The sequence below is a fragment of the Meriones unguiculatus genome, chromosome 1 (assembly GCF_030254825.1).
Source record: "Meriones unguiculatus strain TT.TT164.6M chromosome 1, Bangor_MerUng_6.1, whole genome shotgun sequence".
In the NCBI taxonomy this organism is placed as follows: domain Eukaryota; kingdom Metazoa; phylum Chordata; class Mammalia; order Rodentia; family Muridae; genus Meriones; species Meriones unguiculatus.
The window spans coordinates 159,064,408-159,076,967 of NC_083349.1; the positions used below are offsets into that span (position 1 = coordinate 159,064,408).

The 12,560-nt window shown below is 48.1% G+C and overlaps 1 protein-coding gene across 3 annotated transcripts in view; it reads right to left on the reverse strand.

Moving 5' to 3' along the window:
• Window positions 1–12,560, reverse strand: part of Olfm2 (olfactomedin 2) — a 75,262-nt gene that overhangs the window by 6,748 nt on the left and 55,954 nt on the right. For all 3 annotated transcript variants that reach the window (XM_021652490.2, XM_060370016.1, XM_021652489.2), the window contains one exon: window positions 1,147–1,296. In XM_021652490.2, coding sequence (XP_021508165.1) covers window positions 1,147–1,296 — 150 coding nt within the window. The remainder of the gene's footprint in view (window positions 1–1,146; window positions 1,297–12,560) is intronic.

The following is a 12,560-nucleotide window of genomic DNA, read 5'->3' on the forward strand; positions in this document are numbered from 1 at the left end:
ACCTAATTTTTTGAGGCAGGGTCACCAAACCTGGAGCTCATACGTCAGCCAGATTGGTTCAAGTGTGTGTCAGTCAGAGGACAACTTGTCAGAGTTCATTCGCTCTTCTAACTGTGTGGGACCTGGGGACTGACTTAGGTCATCAGGCTTGGTGGCAACTCCCCACCCCTCCCCACCTCCCATCCAACAGGGCCTTCCTATATAGCCCAGGCAGGACTCAAATTTGTGGCAGTTATTCTGCCTCAGCCTCCAAAGTCCTGGCATTACAGATGTGCAGAATCTTTGCATGAGCCTTGACAGTAAAGGTGAGACCCTTGCCTGAAAAGGAGGGTTACCTAAGGCTGCCTGAAGCTCTGGCTTGCAGGCCTGAGTTCTCAAGAAGAAACTCAGATGATGCCCCTGACACTATAGCCTTCCCTGTACTACAAGCTTGTGAATTTTTCATCTTTGGAAACCTCAAACAAATAATGAATGAAGGAATTCACCTGAAGACAAAAGTGGACACACATCTGTCATCCCAACACTCTGAAGACAGAGGCAGGAGGATCAGAAATTCAAAGCTTTGGCTTTATGACATCGTGAGTTTGAGGACAGCCTGGGCTACATGATACTATCTCAAAAAAGAAGGCAAGCCAGGCATGGTGGTGCATGTTCTTTGTCCCAGGACTAGAGAAGAGGCAAGTAGATCTCTGTGAGTCTGAGGCTAGCCTGGTTCACATATCAAGTTCCAGGCCGGCCAGAGCTTCACAGTGAGACTGTCTCAAAACAAACAAAGCAGGAGCAATAAAAAGAAGAAAGGTGCCTTAAACCTCAACACTGAGAAGACAGAGGCAGGTAGATCTCTGAATTCAAGGCTAGCCTTATCTAGAGAATGAGTTCCAGGACAGTCAGGACTACACTGAGACCTTGTCTCAAAAACAAAAACAAAACAAACAAACAAAAAAAAAAAACAAAGAAAATTAAATATTTAATGTAAATTAAAAAACAAATAAATGAAAAAAATCTATCTAGATGGGATCTCATTCATTGGCCACTTTAGAACAATCCACCTGGCTGGATCTTCTGTGTTTTAGCCTATGAGGAGACATGTGTAGTGGGAACCAAGAGGGCATCTCAGCCTTCCACCAGTGCCTGCCGGGTCCCTACCTTCTCCATGAGCTGCCGAAGCTCTCTGCTCCGCCCATCTCGGGCACAGGTGCTCTGTGCAGGGATCACAGCTGTGCAGATGCATTTGCCATCCGGCGCCTGGGCTGAGGTATAGAGCTGCCAGCCCTCTTCCGGGCTCTGGAAGAGAGTCTGCAGAGGAAAGGGTACAGTCAGAGAGTAGGAACCCAACATCTTGCTGGGAAGGACAGAAGCCCTTTGCTGGGGAGATGGCCTTGCATGCACAAGGACCTTAGTTCAGATCTGCTGTAGAGCTCATGAGAAAATGGACAGAGACTGGCTGATCCCTGGATGCTCTCTGGCAACAACTGGACAACTTTGCAGGCCAATGAGAGGCTCTGTCTCCAGCAGAAGGTGGCAAGTGGCTGAGGAACATCACCAGCTGAGGTTTTCCTCTGATCCCCGCACACGTGCACATATACATTGCCAGCACACACACACACACACACACACACACACACACACACAAAGAGATAGCTCGAGAGCTAAAGCACTGATCATGCAACTGTGAGAACCTGAGTTTGGTTCCCCACATAAACCAGACACAGGAGACCGTGTCTGTAATCTGAACACTATTCCGTCAAGGTGGAAGGAGCAGACAGGAAAATCCCCGGATGCTCTTGGAGCTTCTAGCCTGGCTTACACAGGAATGAAAAGGACACTGTCTCAAACAAGGTGGACAGTGGGGACTAACACCCAAGATCGTCTTTGGACTGCCACATTCATGTTGTGTCTCATGAGCCCCTTAGGCTGGCCTTGAACTAACTATATGGCTGAAGGTAACCTTGAACTTGTGATCCATCTACCTTAACCTCTTGAGTGTTAGGATTGCAGGAGTTTAACACCACCTCTGTTAATTTATATGCTTGGAATGGAACCCAGGGCCTCCTGCACGATAGGCCAACACTCTGCCTACTGAGCCCCAGCCCCAGGAAGGGAAACTCAGCACATTAAATCTCAGTGTGCAAAGGGACCTAAGAATAGCCACTGAAAAAGCAGTGACTTTGAGCTGGGTAGTGCAGTACTGCATGCTGGTAAACCCCGCGCTTGGGGCTGAGGCAGGAGGATCGTAAGTTGGAGGCCTGCTGGGACTGCCTAGAGAGACCTTTCTTCAGTGTGGTGCCATGGTGCACTCCTGTACTCCAGGCTACGCGGGAGGCTGAAGCAGGAGGATTGCTGAAATGCCAGAGTTCTGTGAACTTACCCACAGTAAGTTCAAATCAATGCAGCGATCTCCCAGTCGTGCTTAAGAAAACCCTGTTTCAGAAGAAAAACTGTAGAGTGGAGGGAAACAGATCTTGTGTGTTTGTTTCAACACAAGATTTCTCTGTGTAGCACTGGCTGTCCTGGAACTCACTCTGTAGTCCAGACTGGCCTCAAACTTAGAGATCTGCCTGCCTCTGCCTCCTGAGTGCTACACCATCACCAACAGGCCTGGAAACATCTTAAAGAGCAAACATCAGGATCAGAGATGGCTCAGGGGGCAAAGTGCTTGCTGCATAAGCAGGAGGAGCCAAGTTCGGATCCCCAGCACCTACATAAAAGGCCACGATTGGTGGTGCAAGTTACAGGAGGATCTGTCTAGCCAGCCCGGCCTCCTTGGTGAGCCTCAGGCTAGTGGGAGACCTACGTCAAAGCAGATGAGTGGCTCCTGGAGAAGAGGCCTGACATCGTCCTTTGTTCACAGGCATGTGCCCACATGTGCCTGTTGCATATGCCTGTGTGCGCCCACACGCATAGACATGTTAGTGAAGATCAAATATTTAAAACTGTTGAGCAGCCATTTGGGTGGAGACTGGGAGAAGATGAGGGGGCCGATGTGTGTATGGAAAGATGCTCCAGGCAGGGGGAACAGCAACGGCAAAGGCCTGAGATGGGGTCACGTGCCTGGGTGCGTGAGCAAGGCTCTAAGTGAAGGGAGGCAGGAGTGGGGAGGTGACAAGCGCAATAGTGAAGGAGCCGGTGAGCGTCAGCCAGGGTGCTGCCTTCCGGTCTGAGTGAGGTGGGAGCCATGGAGGACTCTAAACAGAAGAGAGATGTGCTCTGGCTTAGGTCCTCACGGTAGACAGAGTACAGCTCAGAGCGGCTGCTCAGATCCAGGCAAATGACAGCAAGTAGCGGCCACTAGCTGGAGGATGGAGAATGCCAGTTCTGTCTAGCATACTTGCTTTTGTTTCGAGACAGGAGCTCATGTAACCCATGCTGGCCTCGAACTCCCAATTGTAGCGGAGGATGATGTGAAGTCCTGATCCTCCTGTCTCCCAGTCCTGAGTTCTAGGCTGCCAGTCAGTCATCCACCCCTACTCTCAATTCAAGCAGTGCTGAGGGAGGAATCCAGGCCTTTGAGCATGCCAGGCAAGCACTCTATCCCCTGAGCCCACCCCTGCCCATAGCGCATCCCGCCACACACAAGCAGCACAAAATGCATCATTTGCATGGCTGTTACTGATCCGGAACAGAGGCAGCGCCCAGGAGCTGAGGCAGAGGTAAGCCAGGCCGAGTCAGGAGCGGTGATGAGGACTCCTGCTGCACAGTGCCTTCTCTTCCCACTCAATAAATTCTCTTATTGAAATGTGAGCAAATGAGCTAACTACATATTGAGCTCCACTCCTCCACTAATTTATAAGAAAAATAACCCATTCACAGACGACAGCCGAGAACATGGTAATGAGTCAGGCTGTGCTTCCATAAACCCTAGCTAAATTGGGGGAACACCTCCTGTAAGAGCCCACACAACTTCCCTCAGACGAACTCTTCTTCCCAACCTTTTGTTTGGTTTTACAAATCACACTTATTTATAGTGTGTATGTGTGTGTGCGTGGGGGAGGGGTTAGTGTGTGCCACAGACTGCGTGTGGAAGCCAGAGGTCAACTCACAGAAGTTGGTCTCTGTTTCCACGGTGTGAGTCCCAGGAGTGGAACTCAGGTCATCGGGTTTGGTAGCAAATCTCTACCCGCTGAGCCATCTCACCTACTGACCTTCTTACTCTTCCTTGCATACAGAATTAGGCAGAGCTAAGGCTACATACAACAGAAGCCAATGAGACATCCTCCCTCAGGGTTGACAGACAATGAATGGTTGCTCGGGGAGGGGCTAATGAGGCTACAACCATCTCGGAGGGTTGATGGTAGCTGGGAAGGAGGCTCGGAAGTTCTGTACCAGCCTTAGGATTAACAGGCAGGAATGGTTCCTGGGGAGGAGGAGACATTTCTTCAATGGTGTGGCCACTGGTAAGGAGCCCACAGCCCTGTGAACAGCCCCTCACCACACTTTGTAAGCAGCCCTCACTGAGTCACAAAAGAAAGAAAGAAAGATAGGAAGGAAGGAAGGAAGGAAGGAAGGAAGGAAGGAAGGAAGGAAGGAGAAAAACAAGACAAAGAAAAAGACATGAAAGTAGAAGGGCTTGTTGGGAAAGGGGAGGGGTTGGCAGGAGTGGGAGGGGACAAGAGAGGTGGATGAAATGAAGATCATTAAAGTACATCATGTGTGTTATGAAAATGTCATAACCATTACTATTTTATTTAGTTAGTTATTGAATGTATGTGAGTGCTCTACCTGCATGTGCACCTGCCTGCCAGAAGAAGGCATTAAATCATATTATGGATGGTTGTGAGCCACCACGTGGTTGCTGGGAATTGAACTCAGGACCTCTGAAAACGCAGACAGTGCTCTTAACTTTGGAGCCATCTCTCCAGCCCCCATCATAACCTTCATTATGTACATTATACTAGTAAGAACTTAAAGAAAGATGAAGCACCATGTATGCCCCACCTAGGACTCCCAACGCTGTCACAGTCTACTCCATCTGCGTACTCAGCAAGACCCTCCTAAGTCCTCTAGCATCGCCAGGTCCTGGTGAGTCATGCCTCTCCTGGGCAAGAATTCTTGTTTTTTTTAGTATTTTTGAGTATTTTTGCCTGTGTCTGTATGTTTTCAGTCCCCTAAAGATGAAGTTACAGACAGCTATGAGCTTCCAGGTGGGTTCTGGAAATCGAACCAAGGCTTTTTAAAAGAACAACAGCCAATGCTCTTAGTCACTGGGCCTACTCTCCAGTTTTTTTTGGTTGGTTGGTTGGTTGGTTGGTTGGTTGGTTGGTTGGTTGGTTAGTTGGTTGGTTTAGTGTGGTCTGGTTTTGGTTTGTCCAGACAGAATTTCTCTGTGTAATAGCCTTGGCTGTCCTGTAACTTGCTTTGTACATCAGGCTGGCCTTGAACTCACAGAGATCCAACTGCCTCTGCTTCTTAAGTGCTGGGATTAAAGGAGAATGCCACCATGCCTAGGTACTTATGGAAGAACTCGATTTTTTTTTTAATTTAGTTTTGTTTGTTTTGAGAGACGATTTCATGTAGCCCAGGCCAGCCTCAAACACACTATGTTAGCCAAGGAGGACGTGGGTCTGATACTTCTGCCACCACCCCCCGGGGGGGGGGTTGCAATGACAGCCAAGTACTACCATGGCTGGTTTCCGTTAGGGAACTCCTGACTACTCCAGGAAACTTTACAGAGCCCGGAGGGCAGGGCCAGGGCCGCTGGGCTGCTCACCAGCTCTGGGTACAAGGGCTTATTTTTCTGCACCCCAACAAGTGCTTCCAGTAAACAAAACTGCTCCACACCACACCAGTTTCAAGGGTGCCTGGGTACCTGGGCACTGCACTCTGTAAGGTCAAGTATGGGGGCCCATGTTTCGCCTCCATGTATGGCCACGCACTACACGTATGCCTAGAGAAATCAGAAGAGGGCATAGGATCCCACGGAACCCTTGCAGTTGTGAGCTGCCATGTGGGTGCTGGGAATTGAACCCAGGTCGTCTAGAAGAGCAGCCAGTGCTCTTAACGGCTGAACCATCTCTGCAAGCTCTTTTTGCTTTTTCTTTTGAGGCAGAGTCTCTCTAAGGTGCCCGGGCTGGTCTTGTACTCGCCCTGCAGCCAGGTAGCTGGTATTATAGGCTTGGTCCACCGGAGTCCACCCTAACACAGGGAAAATGATGCACAAGCCCTTCCCCTTGCTCCCTGAGAAAGCACTATTGCTTTCAGAACAAATCTAATTCTTCCAAAACTGAACAATGAACAGGAGCCCAAACGTCCCGCCTATCCTCCCTCTGGCTCAGGTCCCCAGGCAATTAGGCTGGAACTCCCTCCCCCCCCTCCAAAGAGTCTCATTATACAAAAACAAAGCAGCCCCGTCCACATAATTAGCATCTCAGGCCTGTGCTTCCTGGCATGTCCTTTGAAGCAAACAAGACATTTCTTCCAATATCTGAAATAGTGAATTGTAAAAGAGGAGCAAGATCTAAGCACCACAAAGAGACAACTTCTGGGGATTTCCTAAAATAATTGTCTGTCTGGCATGCGCCTTGCTGGAGCGTTCTCTGCAGCCTAGTAATTAAATGCCTGGGGTTTGGCCTCCAGGTCTCAGCTCACTCAGATCCTGAGTTTTGCCTTGCAGGGTTAAGTTCAAATGCTCAGTCAAGTTCACTTCTATAGGAGTTGAGAGAATGACCTGGAAGGCTTGAGAAGAGTCTAAGTGCCATTCCAAGACTGAGGTCTATGTCTCTTGGTACCAAAGTCCCTAATTCATAAAGGGTCTTATCCTGGGAGGTGCAATGGTCTATCTCAGAGAAATGCTTAAAATGACAGTGTGGAGCCAGGAAGATTGCCCAACGGGTCAAAGTGATTGCCGCTAAGCCTGACAATCTGACTTCAACTCCTTGGGACCTGCAAAGTAGGAGCGAACTGGCTTCTGCAAGTTGTCCTCTGACCCCACACGTGTGTCAAGGCATTCGATGCCTTCACATTAACACACAAATAAACACATGTAAAAAAATTACAGATCGGAAGAGAGAAGAGCCCCTCACCCAGTTGAAGCCTCTGTCTGGCAGAGAATCAAGCTTTCCAACACTCTCATTAGTCCCAAACCTGCAAACGTCTAGGAATCTCACCAGAAAACCCACTTATAGGAAAGCGCAGGTCCTAAACCCCTTGAGAAACCTCAGCGGCTTCTGGTTCTACCCTTTCCAGTTATAATTCCACCAAAGGCACCTCCCAAGCCGTCCCACAATCTCACCAAAAGTTAGCAAGGTTCTTATCAAATACTTAAATTATGTGTGTGTGTGTGTGTATGTGCACATTAGTGCAGTACCCTTAGAGGCCAAAAGAGGGAGTTAGAGCCCCTGGAGCTCGAGTTCTACAGGTTCTCTGCAAGACAGTCATCTCTTCAGCCTCCCCGGGCACTCTCTTTTGCTGAGTTCTGGTTCCCATCTTAATATTCCTGCTAATGGGCTCTAAGAGGATAAACTATGCCTTCAAGTAGCAGTTCTTCAGATCACATTTTGTGAGCTGTAGCTTTCAAATACTTTCATGGAAGCTGCTGCCCCTACTAAGCACAGGGCTCCATAGCAGGCTCAGGGTTAATTAATCCTAAGACACACAGGGCAATGGTAGAGCCCCTGCCTAAAATCCCCCAGTGAGGGACTGCGCTGTGGCTCCGTGGTAGAGCTCCTGCTTAGAATCCCCAGTGAGGAGCTGGGACATGGATCAGCACTGGCCTTTGTAGCCATGGCAGCCTTGAATTTTATCCTCAACTCTGCTAAAATGAAGAAAAGAAAAAAGCTTCCTGAGACAGAGGGATTGTGGCTAGGTCCCCTGGGGGCAGCCACCCCCCTGAACACTGGCTGTTGGAGGATTAGCCAACTGGAAGAGAGCAAGCAGCTGCCTCTTAATAAAATGAGGATGGAATCGAATTTGAGACTGGGTAATTTAATCAGCAAGCTGAGGTGGCTTGGGGCTTATATATTTATTTGGACTTTTCCTCCTTCCAGAAAAGCATCTAAGTGGTTTACAAGGATATGTAAAACACCACACAATGGTTCCAATTAAATTTGAGAGTGGGATCAGACACTCTGGGAGGGCAGGCTGCCAGCCCACAGCCAAGGTGGTCAGATGTCTGTTCTTGCACTTTACCCAGCCAATTTGAGACTAAGAATCCAGCCTCCACAAATCATAAGAATCATATGGCCAAGTACCAGGCTGCTATAAGGATATTTTTATAAGAAAACTTTAAAGAGGTTTTGAAAATTGCAATTCAGTGTATGTGTGCAGGCACACACAGGTGCCACATGTGCCAGGACACGGGTACATGCGCTGGTCAGAGAACAGCGTGCAGTTCTCTCCTCCTATACCGGTTCTGGGGGCTGAATTCAGGCCACACAGCTTAGTACCTACTGAGCCCTCTTGCTGGCCCCTACAAGGGTTTCTGTTAGGCACTGCTTAAGACTAGACAGGTAGGAGTGTTTCTTTTTTAAGCTTCTAATTATATGATAATTGGGGTAATAACTTAAAATTGTAAGGTGCACCAACAGGACGAAATATTATACAGCATTAAAAATTAGGGACTCTGAGCCCTAGAGTATTTATTTAGCATACATAACGCCATCCTCCACGCCACACTAAAATATCACATGTACATATGGGAACTCAGAACCTGAGGAATTCTGGAAAAAGACTGTACCACTCAGACCTACCCCCACCTCTAAGTCAGGCTCTCTTTGTTTTCAAGACAGGGTTTCTCTGTGTAGCCCTGGCTGTCCTGCATTGGATTTGAAGGCCAGACTGTCCTTGAACTCACAGAGATCACCTGCTTCTGCCTCCCAGATGCTGGGAATAAAGGTGTGTGCCAGGATGCCTGGCTAAGTCAGAGGTTCTTATTACTGACGGTAAGTTTGCCTTCTCAGTGTGAGTGAGTAAGTGTGTGTGCCATGAGTGAATATGGAGACCAAAGGACAACCAAAGGACTTCACTCCGCAAGCCCCAAGAGCCAAGTGTGAGCCACCTTTTGGGGGGGCTTTTGTTGTTGTTGTTGTTGAGCATTTTTGTTGTTGTTTTGTTTTTGCTTTTGTTGTTGTGTTTTTTTTGTTTTGTTTTTGTTTTTTTTTTTTTTGAGATAAAAAAACTCGGCTGTAACTCAGCTGTCTTGGAACTCAGTATGTTGACCAGGCTGGTTTCGAACTCACAGAGATCTAGCTGCCTCTAGACACACACACACACACACACACACACACACACACACACACACACGTGCTAGGATTAAAGGTATATACCAGTGCACTCAGCCCTCCACTTTGTTTTTTGAGGCAGTGTCTCTCATTGACCTGGAGCTCATCAATTCAGCTAAACTGGCTAGCCCAGAAATACTCCTGTCTCTGCCTTGCCAGTACTGGAGTAACAACCATGTACCAGCACCCCAGACCTTGTTTAAATGTGTGTGTTTCAGGCCTGGAACTCCAGGTTCTGTGCTTTCGTGGTAGCAAGCTCCTCAACAGCTCCAGTATCTCCCTACCCAAGCTCACCTTCTTTCCCAAGTTTCTTTCCTATCTTGAAACAATGCCTGGTGTGGGGAAGCTGGTGGGGTAATTTAATGGGCTAGAGCTCTAACTGCTTTTCCAGAGGCCCCAGATTGAATCTGCAGCACCTACATGGTCACACACACACACACACACACACACACACACACACACGTGGGTCAGAAGACAACTAGCAGGAGTTGGTTCTCCATCATGTGGGGCCTGGACTCCCCCTCAGGGAGTCAGGCTTGGCAGTAAGAGCTTTTACCTACTGAGCCATTTCACCACCAGCACGGCCACCTGTTTTGTTTGATTTGTCTTGTTTAAACAATGACCATGAACCCTTCTGTAAGGGGAGGTAGATGGAACCAGGGCCTGATGGAACCCGGGGCCTGCTCACGCTAAACGAGTGACTCACCGCCAAGCCACATCCCAGTCCATTATTCTTGCTAGGATTCTTGTAACCCTTCCATTGTTTTGTTTTGAGACAGGGTCTTATGCAGGCCAGGCTGGCCTTCAACGCTAGGTAGCTGAGCATAAACCATGACCCTAGAGCTGGGATTACAGGCTTGTACCATCACACCCAGTTCTATGCCACTCTGAGGGTGGAGCCCAGGGCTGCCCACATGCTGAATGTGCAGTCTACCAGCCGAGACCCAGACCCAGCTGGAAAGCTTGCTTAAATTCTTTTTTTTCTTCTTTTTTTTTTTTTTTTTTTTTTTTTTGGCAAAGGAGGAAGAGGGACATAAGCAGACAGGAGCCTGAGAAAAATGAATCTGTTAAAACTCTGCCCTGACAGCATATGGTTGGGCAAGAATTTGGCTTGGAGTTAGTTCCTCAGCAGAAAACTCAAAAAGAGAAAGCTGGTCACTTCTGCTGTCCCCAGTGTCCTGAAAGCAAAGTACAACAGATGCTCTCAAGAAGCAGCAACTATTTTTGGTACTGAGAACAGGCGGGGATTTCTCCCACGGCCTCCCAAAAAGGACTCTGTGATGTCACCCACGTCTTTCCGGGCAAAATCCAAAATCCTTACGGGTAGGAGCTGCCCCTCCCCTCTCCCTTCTCTGCCTGCCTTCAGTCTTTTTCCTTCTCACTCCTTTATTTCCTTCCTTTCTCTCCTTCCCTCCCCTCCTCTTTTTCTTTCTCTTCTCTCCTTCCCTCTCTTTTTTGTTCTTCAGACAAATTTTGGTGAAGCCCAGGCTGCCTCAAACCCACAACCTTCATGCCTTCAGAATGCTGGGACTCTGGCTGTGCACCTGACCTCTGGATGGTTTCCACTCCTGTTCCATCCGAGTAGAGCCTACTCCACAAGGTCCTGCCTAGATTCATGTACTCGATTGACGATTTGAGTGCTGTGTAACCCAGGCAAGTTGTTTAACTTATCTGAGGCTCAACCCTCCTCAGCTGTAAAACTGACATGTTAGCTGTTCCCACCTCACAAGGATTGTGCGGGGGATGCATTGATTTTAAAAGATAGCCAATAAACTGGACTCACTCAGTGGCATATGCTTGTAATCCCAGCATTCAGGGAGGCAGAGGCAAGTGGATCACTGTGAGTTTGAGGCCAGCCTGGTCTACAAAGTGAGTCCAGGATAGCCAAGGCTACACAGAGAACCTCTGTCTCAAAACAAAAACAAAAACAAACAACAACAACGAAAAACCAAAAGCAAAATGGAAAGATAGCCAATAACATGCATTTAGAATTAGAATAGTCCTAGGCAGATAGGGTTATAGAATTTGGCTACCATAACCATTATGGTATACAGTTTTCTTGATGGTGCTGGGGTGAAGCCCAGGGCCTCATGAGTACTAGGTAGGCACTCTACCACTGAGCTGCACACCAGCCTTGAGGCTATTATTAAAATCGCTATTTTTGTGATACCCAAAGGCTAATTAGGTAGTGTGTTTTTGTGTGTGGGGAAGTCTGTGTGCCAGCATTGAAGGTCAGAAGACAACTTTGTGGAGTCCTTTCCTTACATCTTCATGTGGGACCTGGGGGTGAAACTCAGGTCACCAGGCTTCCACAGAAAGCATTCGTACCCTCTGCACCGTCTTTCAAGACCTACCTGATGTTTAGACAGTCTTTCCCTGGACTGAGGCTTTCAATTCAGCAAGACTGGCTGCCAACGATGCCTGGGAATCCTCCTGTCTCTACGCCCCCAGTACTGGGACTGCAAGCATGTACCTCGAGGCTGCCTTTTTCCAAAACAGGATCTTCATGCTGGCAAGGTAAGCACTTTACCAACTCGACCATCTCCCAGCCTTGTGTTTGTCTATTTTTCAAATTTAATTTTATTATCATTATTATATTATGGTATGTGCACTTGTGTACGTGTGTTATCACAAGCAAACCACATGCATGCGGAGGCCACACGACAGTCTCCAGGAGTAGGTTCTCTTCATCCCACATGGGTTTTGGGACTCAAACTCATGTTTTCAGGTTTGCATGGCAGGTGCTTTTATCCACCATGCCTCCTTGCCAGCCCCCTAGATGTTTGTTTGTTTGTTTATTATTATACTGACATACCTGACCTCCTTAGAAGAAAAGAGGCTTATTTAGCTCTCCACTCTGGAGGTTCAGGACATAGCGCTCTCACTGAAGTGGCTCTAGTGATGGCACGTGACGGATGCTGTCACAGCTCGAATCAGGAGTGTAAAAATAGCCGGCGTGGTGGTACACGCCTGTAATCCCAGCACTCTGGGAGGCAGAGGCAGGCGGATCTCTGAGTTTGAGGCCAGCCTGGTCTACAAAGTGAGTTTCAGGATAGCCAAGGCTAAGTAGAAAACAGTCTTAAAAACAAAAACAAAACAAAACAAAACAAAATACACTTGTTCTGTATGTTTTAATTGAAATTTATTATTTTATTTAATTTTAATTTTATTTTATTGCTGTTTTTGCCTGCATGAGGTCAGAAGGCAGTGCTGGATCCCCCGGGTCTGGAGTTGTGAGCTGCCATGGGGCAGGTCCCCTGGGAGAGCACTAAGTGTTCTTACCCACCAAGCCATCTGTGCAGTCCTGTTGTTTGCTTGTTACTGTAGGGAGGGACATGCGCCACA